General features: G+C 34.3%; 1 protein-coding gene across 1 annotated transcript in view; it reads left to right on the top strand.

The window, feature by feature from the left end:
* The window catches only part of LOC145268402 (collagen alpha-6(VI) chain-like), a 110579-nt gene that overhangs the window by 59925 nt on the left and 28518 nt on the right, over positions 1 to 22136 (top strand). Inside the window, exons 13-15 of the mRNA XM_080123963.1 lie at positions 2353 to 2523; positions 7992 to 8378; positions 12285 to 12350. Of these exons, the coding sequence (XP_079980089.1) occupies positions 2353 to 2523; positions 7992 to 8378; positions 12285 to 12350 (624 nt within the window). The remainder of the gene's footprint in view (positions 1 to 2352; positions 2524 to 7991; positions 8379 to 12284; positions 12351 to 22136) is intronic.

Genomic DNA, 22136 nt, shown 5'->3' with positions numbered 1-22136 from the left:
AAAGGACATTTAAAATTAAAATGTTTAAATTCAACGTTATTTCACGCGGTTTATGGTAGCCGACTGGCTACAGTCTTTGCTAATCGAACCAGAGTTAAGACAAAAGTCTCTCGCGCTTTCAATAACCATTTTGCAGTGATTCCTAATAGACATATAGGCAGCTTTAATTTCTGATCATCTGTTTAGCATACAGCAATGAAATTGTTAATTGAGTTTTGCAATAGCAGAGGCACTTTCAAGGTTATACCTTGGTTAGCTATTTGGTTTGAGTTGACATTTTAGAGGGTGTACAGCTATCTATGACAATAGTTAATATATCCACAAAGTTGTATACTATCGAGAACACATCTGTTTTAATCACGAGGCATAGGGGCATATCTGATATGAACGTACGGAAACTGTCCCAGTAGGCTTTTGAGTAGCGAGACCGGGACACATGAGGACTGATTACTTAGACTTAATCTTAATTGAGACAACCGAGTGATTAAAATATCCTATTGAAGACGTAACGGAGGATGAGTTACAGTTCAGGACAGGTTGTAAATAGTTAAAACGTTTGCAAATTGGCCTACACCATCGAGAACGCGAGTGAGTTCGTCAACAATCTGTGTTAGATAATAGGCAATGTAGAAATCATGACAGACTCCCCCCTTCATAATCTGTCGTATTTCAGTGGACCAGCCATCCAATGTTGTAGACGTTGAAATATCCACAGATGTGAATGTTGGCTGAGGGATGGACTGTTCGGATGTGATCAATTTGTTCCGCGATACTCTCAAAGTCGTTGTGTGAACAGTATAGATCAAATAAGAAAGCTGTACTGTAAGTGCTAATCGTAAGCGCATGTAAAGTTGTTTAGGATTTAAGATAACTTTTGATCGAGATATAGTCTATGCAAACAGTTGAGCCAATGTAAGATTCGCAAAGGAACAACAGGTGGCCCATACTCCATTCACCAAATGGCAATAAAGCAGCCTAAGTATTTTGCACCTGCTGACAGGATAGTCTTTTTTGGAGTTACATCAAAGTTTAGGTTCTTGACTATCAAGTGGATAACACGAGGCCAGTTTAAGACGTTTGTCTATAGCACTCTTATTAATGGCATGGCAACAGGAGTAAAAATAGAAATTAATTAATTAATGGCATGGCAACAGGAGTAAAAATATAAATTAATTAATTAATTAATGGCATGGCAACAGGAGTAAGAATAGAAATTAATTAATTAATGGTATGGCAACAGAAGTAAAAATATAAATAAATTAATTAATTAATGGCATGGCAACAGGAGTAAAAATATAAATAAATTAATTAATTAATGGCATGGCAACAGGAGTAAAAATAGAAATAAGTACTCAAGAGATTCTCCACATTTACTATTCATACAAAACTTTCCGACAGGGAGGACAAAACAACAAAAGTATGTGTCGTTTTTGTGTAAAAATAATTAACAATTAATATATAAAATAAAAGAAAATAAATAAGAATATCTTTCTCTTAAGCTTCCCGCTTTTTTCTCAACTGTCGTTAGAGTTCCATGTGTAAATTGCGTGATTTAATAAATAATATCCTATAACAATGTTCTGTCCTATTTATTACTCCCTAAAGGGAACTTGAACTTTCATTGAAATAGTGCATTATCCTTTACGCCACGGGCTCTTAGAGTATAAATTATCTATCCTCATCTAAAATATTTAGAAATCAAAATATTTTTTAATAATGTTCTGTTGTGATCTTATATTTTTTCCATATATTGCCCTATAAGTGTTTTATACCGGGTTCAGTATATTATTCCTCCGTTTACATTTTTATAATATTTGCATTGTATTGTTTTCTAATATTTTATATTGTTTATACTGTTTAGATGTGTCTCTATTTGCTAATATCTTTTGTTTTCTAATATTTTATATTGTTTATACTGTTTAGATGTGTCTCTATTTGCTAATATCTTTTGTTTTCTAATATTTTATATTGTTTATACTGTTTAGATGTGTCTCTATTTGCTAATATCTTTTGTTTTGCTAATATCTTTGTTTTAATTCTTTATATTTCTTATTTAGTCTTTCTACTTCAATTTTCATATATATTTTCTTCTTCTGTATTTCATATTAATTTGGGCGTTATTTACAGTTTTTACTTTTTATAGTTAGTTTATCAAGGTTTCTATTTTTGTTTCGTCCTCATTCATAATTTCATTCGTGTGATTAATTTCTGGTGCTTGCTTTTCGGTGAGTTCTATGTTTCATAGACATTGCTTATTTTCCATATTCCTTTAATCTCTCTGCAATAAAATTACATGTGCGATTTTTATTTGAATAATTTAAATAAATATACATTTCTTTTATTTACAACCAGTTTGTGGTGGACAAGAGATTGATATCAACTTTATTTTCGATGCGGTTTTGATGGGAATAAAAGGAACTGGAAGTGTTACAAGATTCATTGAAACTATGATTTATCATGACCTTTGGAATTTTAATAAAATACGCATCGGTGTCATCAATGGACCATGTCCTGACGAGAAAAGTGAGTAAGAAATATTATATATATATATTATATATATATATATATATATATATATATAATATTATATATATATATATTATATATTGTGAGAAATTCCATTTACATTCGCCATTTCTTTTTGTTCAGCCGCCCACGAATTTTAGTGGTCGGCCGTCATTGGTTAATTTTGGATGTGTCAGGTGATTTGCTTGGCGCGCTTTTTGTATCATGCTTTATTTTTCAGTCAACGCAGAGATTCGATAAAGGGATGGACTAATTACCAGCAACTCACACGAAAGAAAGGAGCTACGTCAATTCCTTTATGTTGAATCACCAAACTGTTCGTGAACAATGGATCACATCTCTACAATCAAAGACAATTTTATATTACTGGAATTATCCTTATTACAGGATGATGTTAATGAACATTCCTTCACGTTTTATTTACCAAATATTGGATCTCATCTCAATTCAACTAGAGTCCGAAGTGACTCGCAGTATGCCTAATGATAGGCGCCAACGTCCCCGCCGAGTCTACCATGAGCAAACATGGATCCTTTCGAGGAACAATTAACTACCACTCCGAGAGTAAGAGTTCATATTACTGGCTCTATGCAATAGAGGCAAAACTGGCTACCGTTTTGCAAATGGACAATACCAGAACCAATAAACTTTCATTGTTGTTACATTTGAATAAATTTTGAGTTTGAAAGGTACGGCTTTTGTATTTGTGGATTCTTTTGCCTCTGCAAGGAGTAAATTGGGATGTGAGAAATAATTTCTTACAATATATATATAATTATTGCAATAATATTTTAAGTACCTACAGACTAGTGTTTCATTCTTTCGAGAATCATCAGTGCAGGATGGCATGATTATTGCCGGTCGGAAGATTCGAACCCGGACCCATTAGCAAGGAACAAACCCCACGGCCGGTCTTAACCGCGACCAATTCCGTTAAAATGTTAACATCTTTTTTAAATGTTATAACATCCGCCCATAGTGATCTCATGATTCTACCATCATTGTCTATATACAAAAATAGTTACATGCCATAGAGCTGATGATCCCCATATTCTTTTTAAAAATAAAATTAACCTTTCATGCTTTTTTTCACTGTTATATAGTTAAGTTTTTTTCGTAGTTGTTAATTTTCTAGTGGTAAATCGGTTTATGCAAGTGCTAAGTCTGTGAGAAAGACAATGCGTTTAAAATAGTTTTTTATTATTTTATATACAACGCCCAACGTATACATTGCGGTTTATTTACGTCATTTTATAGAAATGTAAAGTGCAACACGAGAAATTGTTGCTATTAATAGATGTTATTATTAATAATCCCATTTTTAAAAGCAATCCCATTTTAGAAGCGAGTGTTTGAATACTATTATTTTCTTTAGCTGAAATATATCTCCAGGGTGTATTCTGTATATCGATTAGAAACATATTCACTACTAAGGATAAACGGAAAAAAATATTTATGTGCATATATATTTATTTCTGTGGGTCATTGAAGCGATAATTATTAATTACTACACTACCACCTTACATTCATTAACTCTTATCCTCGAGTGGCTTTCGGGCCCACATAAGTGGTGACTCCCTTGTAAAACAGGTTAACCATTTAAAGATTTTCAAACTGGATCCGTTCGCACAAATATTATGGATGTTCTCACTCTATTTTCAACAAATTTCATAGATCGGATATTATTATAATTTATGACATTCATTGAAATGAGATTATGTGAACACATGATGATGATGATGATGATGATTGCAAGGTCTTGTCAGACGAGTGCCACTCCCTCAGACATTTAAAATCCATGATTCCAAATGTCTGAGGGAGTATCTATACAAATATGATGTTACAGAGTCTTAGCTTTGTACGACAGCTAAGTCTCTCTTTCGGTTCAAAATGTTGAGATCCAGCAACAAGCAAGAGCAAGATAGCCAGCAACAAATTAAATTGTGAACACATACATACATACATACATACATACATACATACATACATACATACATACATACATACACATATATATATGTATAAGTGTGTATGTGTGTGTATATTTAAACAGATATTAAAATACACGCAGTGTCTCTATTTGATTATTTCCTATTTGATTTTTTTTAAAATCCGTATTTCCTTTTTGCAGTTTTGTCGAGATTTTGCAATTATCTTTATAGGTCCCTTTTTTATTCTATTATATTGTTCTAAATAACGCGACGAAAAAAACATACGAACTATTTGCAAAAATTCGACAAAAAGCAAAAATTAGAAAAAATCAAAACGAAAATAATCAAGCAGAGACATTCCGTGCCATTTAATACAATATAATGAATATAATGCAATATATGTCTAAATAAATACAGGTTGCCTATATATATATATATATATATATATATATATATATATATATATATATATATATGGTGACTGCCACTTCTTTACAGAAGACGGCCAACCCTCATGATACGATGGCGTGTGAGTAGGTCCGCATATGATTCCACATAGCCCCACCCGGCCTGCACAGTTTGCCGCATATTCTGCAGGATAACCTTGTTGGTGACCGCCCCCTCCCTCCCGTGCTCCCAGTTCATGTCCCGCGTGCGTAGTTCCATGACTCTTGAGGCCTGCCTTTGACAGGCACACCCTGCCGCATATCCCGCACGAGTACGCGGGGTCGAGATCAAAGTCCTCTGTATCCTCTCGCTTTCGTAAGGCTCGCTTTATAGTGGCGTGCTCAACTCTCAAAACCTCAAAATTCTCACATCCCGCGTAGACGTAGCGCCTCCAACTTTCCCGGTCTTCAGCTATCTCTTCCCACCTTGTTATTTCTATGCCAAGTGCCCGCAGGTTTCCCTTAACTACATCTTTGTACCTTTTCCGAGGTTTGTGATTGGGTCGTTTGCCACATTCAAGCTCCCCATAAAACAATTGCTTAGGTATCCTATAATCCTCCATTCTCACTACGTGACCCGCCCATCGAGTCTGGTATATATATATATATATATATATATATATATATATATATATATATATATATATATATATACTAGCATTTCAGCCCGGCGTTGCCCGGTGTTGCCCAGGTGTTTGGAGGTGTATGCTGAGCAAAAAAAAAGAGTAAATTTTTTTTAATTTGACCCATATTATGACCCCTTAAAATTTATAGTTTCGGGCTCAAATAACTTTATTAAGTTAGATCCAGGTTCAAGGAACCTATATCTAAAATTTCAAGTGTCTAGACCCAAAATTGTCGGAGGAGTTTGGTCGAGTTCTTAAAGGTCAAATCGTTGAAATTTGACCCCTTAACAGCCAAATTTCTGGCTGACACCCGTCACATCGATTTTCCCAAATCTCAGTACCCGGTATTTCAAATTTCGAGTCTATAGACTAAAAATTGACAGAGTTATTGCGTAGGGAAATGTACACAGACAGACATACAGACAGACAGACAGACAGAACCGTTCACTTATATATATATATATATATATATATATATATATATATATATATATATATATATATATATATATATAAGTCCTCGCGAGAAAGAGCAGGACACAAAATGTTTTAAATAATAATAATAGAATAACAATAGCAAAGATTTTCGCTGGCGAGGACTACTATTGAGTGTAACCAGCTATACAGTCCTTTTGAAATTTTCATCTCTATTTTTATCGTTATCTACTGAATACTTTTAATGAAACCTATATGAAATATGTTCCTTATTAAATTGTAAAGACTTTCTATTCTGAAAGAAGTTGAAAAAATTTTCATCTAAAAAAGTTATTTTAAAGTTTTTGTTAAAAAAATTAAGATTTTCCTATTATTCAGACATGTATGACAAAGAGAGAGCTGCAAAAAAGAGTTGTGGTGTGAGGAGAAATACAAACTGAAACAGAGAGAATATTCAGACCTGTAATAATACAAAGAGGGGGTTGCAAAAAAGAGTTGTGGTGTGAGGAGAATTACGAATTAAAACAGAGAGAATATTCAGACCTGTGATAATACAAAGAGGGGGTTGCAAAAATGAGTTGTGGTGTGAGAAGAAATGCAATCTGAAATAGAGAGTAGGAGAGTTTTTTATAAATACACGCAAAATCACATTCATTTTTTTTAAAATCTAAATTAATAAATTAAATAAAATATAATCTTAAAAATATACAATAAAAGTTAGAAAAGCATTTCATCCAAGGCATGAAAATTGTTAAACAAAATGTTTTTACTATAGGCTTTAAAAATAAAGGTACAAGATTCAATTTGAAATTTATTTATCCTCAAAGTGTACGTTTATAAATTTTACAAAGTAAGGTATACAAATTTAATACCTTACTTTGTAAAATGTATACAAGTGCACTTTGAAGATAAATAAATTTCAAATTGAATCTTGTACCTTTATTTTTAAAGCCTATAGTAAAAACATTTTGTTTAACAATTTTCATGCCTCGGATGAAATGCTTTTCTAACTTGTAATATTTTTACTCTGATTGATTTAAAGCAACCTTGTAATCTTCCAAATGCGTCTGATGCCTTGCTGATTCTCTGTCTTATTTTTGTATCAAGAGTGCCATCATTTGATAAGGTAGATAATTGTTTTACGACTTCAAGGCGCTTTCCATAGACGAAGATAATAGGTTCCACATACAGATCATCAGGAGTGAGAGTAGACATGGCCTTATTTTTCTTAATGTCAGTGCGAAGCAGGTACAAGCATTCGTGAAGTTCGATTACAACTGTGATATTTTAACTCTGATCGATTCAAAGTAAACATGTTTTATTTTTATTTTTATTTCTCATGATTTAGTATTTGGCAATATGAATCTTTTTTTTTTTTTTTTTTTTGATAATTCAATAAAATAAACATTTTTTTTTGTTAGGGGGGAGTTCCTTGTGTGTTCCTATCTAATACGTGTTTTATTTTATTTTTATTTCTCATGATTTAGTATTTGGCAAACATTTTGTTTAACAATTTTCATGCTTTAGATGAAATGCTTTTCTAACTTGTATATATATATATATATATATATATATATATATATATATATATATATATATATATATATATATATATATATATATACAGAAGAAAAATTATGCACACATCCAACATTAAAATAATAACAATCAAAGAAATTCAAGGCATTTTTAAAAACTTTATTTATTATTTTTTCTTGTTATCATTACTTTCTCTTTTCTAAATCTATCGCCCTTTACGTTAACGCTTATTTCTTTTCCTTCGTTTATTCACCCGTCTCTAATGATAACCCTACTTTCAATCAATAAAACCATCAAAGGAAACAGGACCATTAAAATAATTACAGCTTCAATAAGGTCAAACGAGATCCAACAACACTTTTATTCGATGTAAAGATTTTTTGTCACGTTCCATTATTAATTATGTGTCTTTAAGGTTTTGCATCTTACAGACTCAGTTGTTTTGTCATTAATAATGAAGAAAAATAATTGTTTTTAAAATTTTCCAGATTTCCAACTGCGCCAATACAGGGATCGTCAAAATTTTCAGCATATTTCACATCGTTTTGCAACCTATACAACGGAAATGTCGTCCTCGTTTGTTTCCAATCTTCTAATTAATGCATTTACACGGAAAAATGGCGGCCGCAACAATGCTCGTAAAATTGCTGTAATCTTCCTCAAAGGCAAATTTAGTGATCCTAACTTTGTAATACAACAAGCGAAAATCGCCAAAGAAAAAGGAATTGAAATATTTGTTTTTGACGTTGGCAGTTCAAACCCTCGATATGTCATCGAATCTATCGCGTCTGGAAAAATGTTTCACATTTTGTCAAATTATGCGTCAGATAAAAGCAGTGAAATGGTCCGTTTGCTCCTGAATGGGATCTGTAAAAGTAAGTTAATAAATATTATAGCTGTAGTTGCTGTATTATTATTATTATTATTATTAGTAGTAGTAGTAGTAGTAGCAGTAGCATTAGTAGTAGTAGTAGTAGTAGTAGTTGTTGTTGTGGTTGTAGTAATAGTGTGCAGTAGTAACATCTTTATTATTATTTTATTTTCATCATCATCATGCAGTCCGTCAGTCTTGACGACGACTAGTCGGAACCTCAGTGCTTTATCCTTCGGTGTTGGCATAGTCCTCTTTCTGTGTGAAATATCCGGTCATAGGCACTGCATATGTGGGTGCCAGGGCGTCGTCTATAGTGTCTCGGCTCTAACTTTCAAACTTTCTCTCTATTTCTTTTTTCCTTTGTGGAGACTGTTCCGCCAACCACTCCTTTCTTTGGCTTGTTCCTCCCAACTCTTAACATTGATGTTCATTGCATTCAGGTGCCTCTTTGTTACATCTTTGTAGCGAAGCTTCTGACCTCCTACCTTGCGGGTTCCATTTTCCAGTTCCCTGTAGAAGATCATCTTTGGAATTTGGTTTTCTTGCATTCTAGTAATGTTCCCGGTCCATCATAGTTGCATAGTAGCAAGGGTAACTATTTAGGTTTGCTCTCCTGAGATCTTCCGTGTTTGGTATAAAGTCACTTCATTTGATCTTCATGATCCTCCTCAGGTGTCTCTGTTGGATGGCTTCCAATCTCCTTACATGTTCTCTATACAGAGTGTAGGTATCTGCTGAGTACAGCAGGGCTGGCAGGACGGCAGTTTTGTAGACTGCACTTCGTCTCTAGCCGGATACCAGTCCTTGTCCAGAGCCTCTTTTCTAGCTTGCCAAAGGAGGCACATGCGCTTTGGATTCGGCAGCTTATTTCTTTGTCAGCACGGTTATCAGTGCTTAGAGTGATTCCAAGGTATTTGAAGTTTTCAACAACTTTTAGCACTTTGCCGTTGATTGTTATTATAGGCTCTTATGGGTCGTTGTTATCTGGTGAGGGCTGGTACACCACTCCAGTCTTCTCTATGTTGATTTGTAGGCCTATCTTTCTGGACTCAATTATCTTCCGATTCCCAGTTCTTTCCACTTGTTTTCGATAATCTTTAAAAATAATTTTCAATATTCCGTTTCCCTTGTGTTGTTTTCTGTGTAAAACTAAAAATTTCACGATGCACTATGTAGTCCAGATCAAAAATAAACAACGAGTAAGAAAAATTAAAAAAATAAAAACTTATAAGAAATACAATGAAATGTGGAAACTGTAATTGGAAACTGTTTTTCATACTTAATTAGCGTAACGCTAGGTACAAGTTCATAGACATAAAAATAAACAACCTTATGTATATGGACGATCGAGAGATAACTGCAAAAATAACCGACGAAAAATCTGATAAATACGAGGATGGATCAACACTTTAGCAGAATTTTCAAGAAATTAATTAATTTTATAAAAACCTATTTATATAATTTACTCATATTATTTATCAACGTAGATGTATTATTCAATGCGATTCCTAATTGAAGACGGGTTAGATCATGTATCTTGCCACTAAGAAGATTGTTTTTATTATTCAACGCGATTCTCAATTGATGTCTACATCGGCCTTGAAACGAAGATCCAGTGCCAACCCATGTATCTTGCCACTACGTAGATTGTTTTTATGAGGTAGTTAAAAACTTAATTAATGACAAATTCAACTCATTCGTATTATTTGGATGATTCGGACTATTATCCTCACCCTGAGTGTTATTTTTGTACCGTTTCAACCGATATCGCCTCCAACGTTCTTCCGATGTATCTTGTCGCAAACTGGAAGGCTTCCTGGCGTAATTGACAAAATACTTGCTAAATAAAGTTAACAGTGACAATCTTCTGGGGGTTGAAGTATCAATGCTTAGAGCGGACGATACCCAGAATACAATTGCAAAATTACTTAGTACTTCTATCTGGTCGAGGCTGATGGAGCTAGCGCATGGTACTCCCATGGATAGAATAAAAAGTTCCGTTTGAAATCGAGAGCGAATTATCAAGTTCGAGAGAGACATTCGCGATTTCGATAAGATACACCCGATGAAGCGCGGATGTTATATAAGCCAACACGCAATGAAAAATAATACCCAAGATGAGAACAGTAATTCGAATAATCCCAACAATAATACAATAATGCTAATCTGAAATATTTAAAAAGATGAGATTCAAACAAGTTACCCATGGCGCACATAAGTCTGAACATATTTATTGCAATTGACTCTATTGTGTATGATGTGTTATAAAAATTCCTACGTATCTGATTTTCAATCACGTGCCTTCCAGTTGGGCTTATTTCCGAAATTATTAATAATGGCAGGCCAACCATCTTTCCAATGCCCCTGATTCTAAAACAACAAAATATTATTAATCATCTCAAACATTATAATGTTCCATGACAACGTTTCTATTTACTAAACAAACGTAGTTGATGGAAAGCATTTCTCCTTTCTTTAAGCAAACGTTGGCCAACCTTGTAAGAATATGAGCTAGTCCAGGTAGCAGACCCTTAAGCACAATAGTTGGGGATTTATCAGAACTAGTTATCTTGCCGGCTTGGACCTTCCTTTTGGTAGGGCATTCTAAACATGTTCATATTTAATAAGTTTGTGATGGCTTTTTAAAAATGTTCATATTTCATAATTTTGTTAGGGCTTCCTAAAAATGTTAATATTTCATAATTTTGTTAGGACTTTTTAAAAATGATAATATTTCATAATTTTGTTAGGGCTTTTTATAAATGGTAACATTTAATACTTTTGTTAGGGCTTTCTTAAAATGTTAATATTTCATAATTTTGTTAGAGCTTTCTTAAAATGTTAATATTTCATAATTTTGTTAGGCATTTCAAAAATGTTCATATTTCATAATTTTGTTAGGGCGTCCTAAAATGTTAATATTTCATAATTTTGTTAGAGCTTCCTAAAATGTTAATATTTCATAAATTTGTTAGACCGTTCTAAAAATGTTAATATTTCATAATTTTGTTAGCGCTTCCTAAAAATGTTAATATTTCATAATTTTGTTAGGACTTTCTAAAAATGTTAATATTTCATAATTTTGTTAGGGCTTTCTAAAAATGTTAATGTTTCATAATTTTGTTAGGGCTTTCTAAAAATGTTAATATTTCATAATTTTGTTAGACCGTTCTAAAAATGTTAATATTTCATAATTTTGTTAGCGCTTCCTAAAAATGTTAATATTTCATAATTTTGTTAGGACTTTCTAAAAATGTTAATATTTCATAATTTTGTTAGGGCTTTCTAAAAATGTTAATGTTTCATAATTTTGTTAGGGCTTTCTAAAAATGTTAATACTTGATAATTTTGTTAGGGCTTTCTAAAAATGTTAATATTTCATAATTTTGTTAGGGCTTTCTAAAAATGTTAATATTTCATAATTTTGTTAGGGCTTCCTAAAAATGTTAATATTTCATAATTTTGTTAGACCGTTCTAAAAATGTTAATATTTCATAATTTTGTTAGCGCTTCCTAAAAATGTTAATATTTCATAATTTTGTTAGACCGTTCTAAAAATGTTAATATTTCATAATTTTGTTAGCGCTTCCTAAAAATGTTAATATTTCATAATTTTGTTAGGACTTTCTAAAAATGTTAATATTTCATAATTTTGTTAGGGCTTTCTAAAAATGTTAATGTTTCATAATTTTGTTAGGGCTTTCTAAAAATGTTAATACTTGATAATTTTGTTAGGGCTTTCTAAAAATGTTAATATTTCATAATTTTGTTAGGGCTTTCTAAAAATGTTAATATTTCATAATTTTGTTAGGGCTTCCTAAAAATGTTAATATTTCATAATTTTGTAAAGGCTTCCTAAAAAGTAAATATACAATGCCTACAATAAATATTTTTCCTATTTCAACAGCCGTCCCTAGAAACACACCAACTACTCTTACACTAACTAGGCACACAACGATAACGTCGGTAGAAGGTGAGTAAATATTTATTTCAATATGTGATGTTTAACCAGATTGATTTCTGAATTGGAAAGTATTTCTTTCGAAACTCTGCGGATTACTTTGTGTTACCTTTTTTGAAAATTAAATGTTTTTGTTTTAACTCTTCTTAAATTGTTTTGAACAGGTTTTTATTAATTATTTGTTCTTATATATATATATATATATCTATATTTTTATAAAGTAATAGGGTTTGTGTGTTTCTGTCTGTGTGTACAGCTCTCCATCATCAACGAAATATAAAGGAGGTAAGAGGGTAGATCTCTCCTGATAGAGAAACATTAGAACCCATTTTAGGATGTTTCTGTTATAGGAGACATAAGAATCTTTGCCTAATTTCTTTATATACTAGTCTACAAACCACCCCCATATCGAATGACTTATGCTCATTTGCATATCACATTATATTAAATCTCTTTAACTAATTACCTCGACCTTATTACGTATTCGAAATATTCTAATCATTTCAACTGTACTATTTACAAAATCTATTTAACATTTAATTATTTAATATATTTTCATTTAATTTTATATTCGATTTATTTCACTTTACGTATATTATCAAAACAATTCATTGGCGAGCAAAGCTTTATGTTTTGGGATTGTATTGAAAATGTAATGGAAATTTCAATTTCGTTCCGTTTTAATCTTTTATATTTTACTTGCCAATATAATTGAAAGAATACAATTCAACTATCGTAATTTTATATAAATAAACAAAAACAAATATTTTAAAATAAAACTTTATTAAAAAAGAAATAATTTTATTTTTAAATGAAAAAAATCAATTTAGTAAAATAATTGTATTAAACACCCCCAGCCTTGTCAGCAAACCTGTAAACCTATAAAAGTTAACATTTCGAATGTAAACAGTGATTTTTCGATTTTGTTAGCGCTTGCCGCAATTAAAGACAATTAAAACGGAACTAACTTTATTTCCATTCTATTTTTTAAACAACCCCCAAAACATAACGCTCTCTTCCAGTTATAGCCAATTTTTTTTTTAATTAAATAAAACAGGTAAATATAAACAGATAAGCGCATTTTCTTTTACATTTTTCTTACAACCAACGTTGTGATTTTAACCAACTGCAGGATACCGTTACTTTTGTGGGGTTGTTTTGAAAATGGCACGGAGATTATAATTTCGTTCCAATTTAATCTTTCTGGTCGAGCCTATTTCGAAAGCCTGTTTATCATAGATTTGAACTACAAATAATTTATTACATTTTGATTATTACTATCTTAAGACTTAAAGCTTATATTTATTTCATTTTTCTATTTATATATTGAATTAGTTATTTCCAGTCTTATTTAAACTTAGTGCTTTCTTTAAACCGGATGAACCTTTTATAAAAATATGAGTTTAACGTAAAGAACACGAACAAGGTTTTATTCAACTGAATTTCTTCCAGTTTACTAACAAAATATATAAATTTAAAAGAGATATAAATAATAAAATAAAAAGGTTATGTAATTTAAAAGAAATACACGTACTCACAAAAGCAGAACTTTTTTTTACACATTTTTTTCTTTAAAACCATAACAATGAGACTAACAATTACCTAGATCTTAGTAATTATTTGTTTTAATAGAACTGTTTTAATTGTACTGTTTACTTAGTTAACCTAAGTTGGTATTACATTTATTTTACATTTACTTTTTTTTTTAATTATTACTTTTAGACTGTGACGTTTACACCCGGAAGTAATGAGTCACAAGTAGGTCGCTTTTATTCATTCCTTTTGGTCAAGATCAAAGTGTAGTATCTGTTCTTCAGATGCTGCACTTCATTTTCTTGTTCTCTTTCGGTGGAGGAGAAATCCTTCACGACTGAGACAATTTTTATTTTTGTACCTTTTCTCCACGTTAAAAAACGACCCTGGTGTCTAACTCTGTCCCGTGGGGAGGCATAGTAAATAGGTACAATATAATTGTTTATAATTGTACTATTCAGAAATATTATTTATAGTTCGTCCATTTCAGTTAGTATACATTTCCTTTACGCTTAATTAATTTACAATCATTAATATCGTTAAACAATTCCGTTTAAAACCGAAATTATGCCACCCAAACGAAGTAGAAACGAAAGTGAGGAAGAAAGAATGGAAAGATTGGAAGCTAATAGACTAAGAGTTGCTGCAATTCGCTCCAATGAAAACAATTCAGATAGAGAAAGACGTCTAGAACTTAACAGGATACGTCAAAGAGAAAGGAGAGCAAGACTGTCAGATTTGGAAAGAGAAACCCAACGTGAAGCTGACAGAACTAGACATGCTGTAAGGCGGTTAAATTCATCACAAGATGAAATTCAAGAAAGGCAAAGATATGCACTGGAAAGAGAAGCAATATTACGATCGAATGAATTATATGAGGTAAGTAGACGTACACAAGGTCAGTTGAGAGTGGCTCAACGACATCAGAATGAATCGGAAACCCAACGAAGCTTTCGCCTATACCAAGGGCAACAACGAGAGGCTGCATGGAGAGAGAGTATGACTTTGCCCCAGCAATTGACAGAAAACGAGGCAGCTAGACAACGAATGACTGCTTTGAGACACCATGAAATAGAACACTGCAATAGAAAAGGATTGCTCTACAACAAAAATGACTCTCTCACTACAGCTGATATAGGAAAAATGGACAAAGTATGTCAACATTGCTCAGCTGTAAAATTTAAAGGAGAAACCCCTGGTTGTTGTTGTTCTGGCAAAGTTGTGCTTGATAGCTTTCCACCACTGCCTCAGTTGCTTCAAGATTTGCTCTCCGGCAATGGTCCCATCTCTAAAGATTTTCTGCAAAATCTACGCAGTTATAACAATTGTTTTGCAATGACATCATTTGGTCACAAAATTGCGGCAGTACATGGGTGGAATCCTTCTTTTAGAATTCGAGGCCAGGTTTGCCACCAGATTGGGAGTCTTTTACCACCTGAAGATGAAACAGCAAAGTTTATTCAAGTCTACTTCTTGGATAGTCTGGAAGAGGAACTACATAATCGGGGACGTGACAGTAGACTCAATAGAGACATTCTCCAAAGTCTGACTGAATTTTTACATGAGAACAACAGCTTCATTTGTCAGCTGAAAACAACAAAGGAGAGGATTGAAGAAGAACACTTGGTAGAACATAAAGTTGTCATAAGGGAAGACCGAAGGCCGCAAGAAGAGCATCCACGGCGATTCAATGCTCCAACAACAACGTATGAGATTGGAATATTAATGGAGAATGAACCAACAGCTAACCGGGATATTGTCTTGCGTTTTAGAAATGATACATTAAAATGGATCTCCGAACTACATCCCCTCTACGATACTTTAATGTACCCGTTAATGTACCCCTATGGTTCTCCATCTTACAACATCTACATGAAGGCATCCAATGGGCGAAAAGTTACCCAACAGCAATTTTATTCGTACCATTTAATGACTCGGCCTGGAAACTATTTTCTCTGGTACCGAAGGCTATTTCAACAATGGCTGGTGGATGTGTACTGTAAGATTGAAACAGAACGTTTACAGTTCCTGAGGCGTGAGCAACAGACCCTGAGAGCTGACAATTATAGCAACTTGAGAGATTCAATTCTTAGGGAGGATGGGAATCCAGAACAGTTTGGTCAACGAGTTGTACTTCCGGCAACTTATACAGGAGGCCCTCGATACATGTTTGAGCGTCAAAGTGATGCCATGGCATATGTTCGGCGAATGGGCCGAGCCGACCTCTTCATCATGTTCACAACAAATCCAAAGTGGACAGAAATTACAGAAAATTGTCTTCAAGGGCAAGACCCTCAGGATCGTCCAGATATTGTTGCCAGGGTTTTCAGGAAGAAGCTAAAAAAGTTACTTGAATTTATTAAAAAGGGAGGATTTGGCAGGTTGAGGGCTTTCCTGTACAGTATTGAATATCAAAAAAGAGGACTGCCGCATGCACACATCCTCACCTGGCAGGCCCCAGAGGACAAACTTCTACCAGAAAAAATGGATCTCTGCATATCTGCAGAGATCCCTGACAAAGAGGAAGATCCTGATCTTCATGCTAAAGTGATGGCACATATGGTGCATGGACCTTGTGGACCATTTAATCCAAATTGTCCATGTATGATTGACAACAAATGTTCCAAAAAATACCCAAAAGAATTTCTTCAGTGTACCAAGCAAGGCCAAGACTCTTACCCCAAGTACAGGCGAAGAAAACCAGAAGATGGAGGCCAGACTGGTACAATAAGGATGAAGAGAAATGGTCGGTATGTTAATCAAGAAATAACAAACCAGTGGATTGTTCCGTACAACAAGGTCCTCCTTCAGCAGTTCAACGCTCACATTAACGTAGAAATTTGCAGCTCGATCCAAAGCATCAAATATGTCCTCAAATACGTGAATAAAGGATGTGATCAAGCAGTGTTTGAACTACAAAGAACTGATGGAGCAGCTAACCAACAAGGCCAAGTACAAAGTCACATTGTGGATGAGATCCAGCAGTTCCAGAATGCAAGGTATGTCGGCAGTTCAGAGGCAGCCTGGAGGATATTGGAACATCCCATCCATGAACATTTCCCCCCAATTGTACAACTTTCTGTTCATCTTGAAAATGGGCAGCGTGTCATGTTCTCAGCTGATACTGCTCTGGAACGAGCCCAAGGTCCACCGCCTGCCACAACTTTGACAGCATTTTTTCAACTCTGCCATGAGGATGACTTTGCAAGGGGTCTCAAATACGTAGAAGTCCCTGAGTTTTACACTTGGAACAAATCGACAAAGAAATGGATGAGAAGAATGCGTGGGGTACAAGTTGAAGGTACTGAAAATGATGATGTATGGAAGGCACCATGCATTGGGAGAATCTACACGATTAGTCCAAAAGCAGGGGAGTGTTATTTCTTACGCCTGTTGCTCAATGAGGTTGCTGGTCCAACTTCATTTCAAAATTTGCGAGCATACAATGGTCAGGTGTTTGAAACATACAGAGCAGCGTGCCTTGCTCGAGGCCTTCTAGAAAATGACCATCACTTGCATCAAGCAGTAGGAGAGGCAAGTGCCACTCAATCACCTTCAAATTTGCGAAGCCTATTTGTGATAATTTTAACAGCCTGTGAGCCAAGAAATCCTCTTGAGATCTGGATGGCTTTTCGTGATGTAATATCTGAAGACATTCTTCACAGATACAGGCAAGAAGTTAACAATCCAGAAGCAGATTTTAATGAGGACATCTATAATAAAACTCTTTGTCTAATTGAAGAAAAAGTTCTCCTTATGTGCGGTCAACCATTGGCAAGCTATGGATTACCTGCACCAATGCAAGGGAGAGATGAAAGACTCGCGAGAGAGTATCAACGTGAAGTTACTTATAATCTTGAAGAACTTCCCTACAAGCAGAAAATATGCAAGAAAAACTGACCGATTCTCAAAGAGAAGTTTACAATTCATTCATGGCAATGTTGGAAGCACAAGGTGAAATGAACAAAAACATGATGTTTCTTGATGCTCCAGGTGGTACGGGCAAGACTTTTGTAATCAATTTGATCCTTGCAAAGATTAGATCCATGAGAAAGATTGTGCTTGCAACAGCATTCAGTGGCATTGCTGCTACTCTACTACAAGGTGGCCGCACTCTTCACAGCACTTTTAAAGTACCCTTGGATACTCATCGAATGGATCAGCCAGTTTGCAAAATTACTGGTAACTCAGCCTTGGCAAATGTAATTAGAGACACCTCTGCAATCATTGTAGACGAAGCCCCAATGACGCACAAGAGTGCTTATGAAGCAATTGACCGAACACTGCAAGACATCACAGGAAACAAGAATCCCATGGGTGGCATTCCAACCTTATTTTGCGGTGATTTCCGTCAAATCCTCCCAGTGGTTAAAAATGGCACAAGGGCTAACATTGTCAATGCAAGTTTGAAACAATCCTATCTCTGGAGGCACGTTATAGTGAAGAGACTGACTACTAATATGAGAGCCTATATCTCTGATAACACAGCTGCAGCAGACTTCTCAAAATTGCTTCTCCAAATCGGTAATGGTCAGTTTCCTATCACTTCTTCACCTGACACAATTAAGATTCCAACTGCGCTTGGTAAATGTGTCGGTAATCAGAAGCAACTGAAAGACAAAGTGTACCCAGACCTGCAAAACAATGGAAAATCACCGGATTGGCTTGCTGAGAGGGCTATTATTTCGCCATTAAACAGCAATGTGAATCATTTGAACAATTCAATAATGGATGAATTTCCAGGAGACACAAAGCAATACAAGTCAGTTGATTCAGCTACTAATGAATATGAAGCTGTTCACTACCCTGTGGAGTTTTTAAACTCTTTGGAGATATCTGGAATGCCTCCACACATTTTAAATCTCAAAATTGGATCGCCAATCATGATTCTTCGATCCTTGGAACCGCCAACAATAACAAACGGAACCAGATGTGTTATCACCAGATTGCACACCAATGTACTTGAGGCCACCATTTCCTGTGGTCCCTACAAAGGCGAAACCGTTCTACTGCCAAGGATCCCCTTAGTTCCATCGGACTCAGTACTTCCATTTAAATTCCGGAGACTCCAATTTCCTGTGAAGGTGTGTTTTGCAATGAGCATAAACAAAAGTCAAGGTCAGACATTTAACACCATTGGCGTAGACTTGACATCAGACTGCTTCAGTCATGGTATGTTCTACGTCTCCATCAGCCGGAGCGGAAGTTCAGAAAAACTCTACATTCTGGCTCCAAATCAAAGCAGCAGAAATGTAGTTTACCCTGAGGCTCTTTAGTGAAAAGTTCGAGAAATGGATATGAGGAAAAACTGACATGATCTGATTGTGGTAAGTTTTTAGTATTGAATGTGCAAGATAAAATTTAAGCAAGAGTTGAAAATGACTTCAATGAAAAATTTACTATGTAACATCAAGTAACCTTCCTTTTTGATGAAAATGTTTTGTGAAGTTCCTGATTGAATTTCAGTCACTACAAGAGGTAGTTAAAATGTTAATCACCTTATGCAATCGTTGCTCTTACAACATCAACTTACTGGAAAGGTGCCCACAGATTTTGGTACCCGAGTGCGCAACAAAGCTCCGTGCGAAGCACGGGTATCTTTGCTAGTATATATATATATATATATATATATATATATATATATTACGCAATTATTATATTTATAATAGATGACATCTGTTGCCTATGTACAGTGACATAGATTTCAGAAATGATTCAGAGAAACCTTTGACACATCAACAGACGAATGTGCGCCACGACTCTGCTCATCTAGGACAATGATGAGAAAAACAAAATATAACTTGTAAGGATATGCATACACCTCAGCTGAAAGTCCCTCTTTACATTGCACTGTTTCGGTTATCGCCGTCGATCAAGTGTGATATTGCATCAGCATGTCAGCACTTAATGTTGCAGGATAAAATCCATATAACTTGTCACTCACTATATTGCATTTTATGAGGTAGTTAAAAACTTGTTAATTCATAACCTGCATGCATCTTAAGACGTTTCCACTTCAGCTGAAAGTTCGCCTGTTGACACTGCACTGTTTGACTCGTCAACGGAATTACTGTGAATATCAGACATTAAGAGCATGTCGTCTCAGTAATCACAGAACGCTAAGTGTAGACGATTATCCAATTGCTCACAAATTATCTCGTCACCGAACTTATATGGGACTTCTGTTTTCAGAAGCACAACACCTGCCCACAGAAGTAAACGCATTGATACCAACATAGAACGGAAATAGGGATACGAATTCGATTATTTCAGTGTTTTTCTTTTCAGACTCCGAATTACTAATACCGCAAAAGCCTTGGTCGATAGAGGATCTTATTTTGTATTATTAAAATAAAACAAGATTGAAAGTAAAAAATAGTCACGCTGGATTAGAGCACACATACGCTTCTTAAGAACTTTACATCACTGAACAGAATTGGTCTTGGCAGTTCACCATAAACTTGTGAATTAGTCATGTTTATGTAATGTTATCCGCGAACCAACCCATGTTGTGTGTAGTTTCTTTAGCAAAAGGAGACCAGGAAAACGAATGGGAAATAACTCTGACTCGCTTTTTGTTTTTTTTACAACGACATTTATTTCCTCGTCGTTACGGCTGTGACGTCACCAATGTAACGTTCTCAACATTTCTTACGAGATCCCGAACGTTATCTTGTCTCTCACGAGATCGTTGCCGCTCTTTTTTATAACCCTTTTTTCTCCACCGATGACGTCACTTAGAGTTCATTTACGTCCGCACACCCGCGCTATATTATATTTATATTAAATTATATTTGAATTAAATTATATTATATTTATATCAAATTATATATTATATTTATATCAAATTATATACCCGGAAACTCCTGATTGTGCACCTGATATCAGATTACTAAGAACCAGTAAAAATAACTTTCCATGCATTTGAACAGCATTAGGGCCGGAATTTCTCTGACAAATGGTAAATAATGATTGTTTATATTGAACCTAAAACCACTCTTTTATATAATACTATCAGTGATATATAGCTATCAGCAAATTGATGTTTGTACATAACTTGGCACGTCTCACCTGAATATTGTATTCGAATATATTTAAGACAGCCATTCTCCTTCCTTTCACGAGAGAGACAGCACAAAATCATTTGTGTTTCGATCAACGTTATCGAAACCTTTTGCATCGGACATCGGAAAAGTATGCTGCCATTATTCTTCTGAGAAAAATGTCACAACAAAACACTCGTGTTCTTTGACAGGGCTGTGCACCTTCGGATTCATTACATTTATTTTATTTTGATTTTCATGAGTTGCGTCCTGTGTATCGGTACGAAATATAATCCGATATAACGACAATCGCAATCATATCACACCCATTTTTAATCTTGCTGATGGTTTTTAGCCAAGATCCAGCACTTATACCAATCTGTCTATATGTCTCACTGAGCTGACCGATGGTCTTCTGTAAATGTTAGCGTCCTGAATATGACCTTTAACTATATCCGATTGTGAGGCCACAGCTTGCGGGTTTTGGTGAGTGTGGAACAATCCTTTAATTATCATTGCTCTCAGCACTACTCTGGCCCGGAGTGGTAGTTGCTGTTAGAGCTCCAACTATGTGTTGAATAGAAACCAACTTGAAAAAAAAACAAACAAATGTATTCTATTAAAAACATTTTCTTAAAAATCACTGGATTCGGGATTAAATAACCTGAAATGGGTTAATATGCCGTAAAACAACTAACCAACCAACAACCAACCAAATGTTAGTTCTTGTATAGGATACATCTATTTCAAAATATTTTTTTGGATTCCCTACCCAATCGCAATCCGTGTCACATTTGCTGATTTTTTTATGATTAGTCAGCCTTGTTTCACATTAAAATGTGGGATTTCATTCAATATTGATTCCTTATATTTTTTTTCAATTAAGTTTTAAATTTGGCTATTTGTTACTTAAAAGTTTTTGGAATTGCTTATTTATGGCTATTTCGCAGTTTTTTTTTTGACATCCTAAATTCCAATTTTATTTTAAATCTATGAAATTATTTTGAAACGATCAACACAAAAATAAGTAATCTTTATTCATGGTCTAATTTAAACTTAGAAAAACGATTTTTGTCTTTCTTGTCACGACAGCAAATTGGACGCTGAAACCGTATTAATTTAATTATAAGCAACTTTATATGGAACTTTATAGAGTGCCGAAATCAATAATTTTTAGACGAATAATAGTAAAAAAGACACAAAAAACGTTAAAGCATTAGAG

This window comes from Euprymna scolopes, chromosome 43, assembly GCF_053919585.1.
Source record: "Euprymna scolopes isolate OS-2025 chromosome 43, ASM5391958v1, whole genome shotgun sequence".
Classification (NCBI taxonomy): domain Eukaryota; kingdom Metazoa; phylum Mollusca; class Cephalopoda; order Sepiida; family Sepiolidae; genus Euprymna; species Euprymna scolopes.
This window is presented reverse-complemented; position numbering and strand designations above follow the sequence as displayed.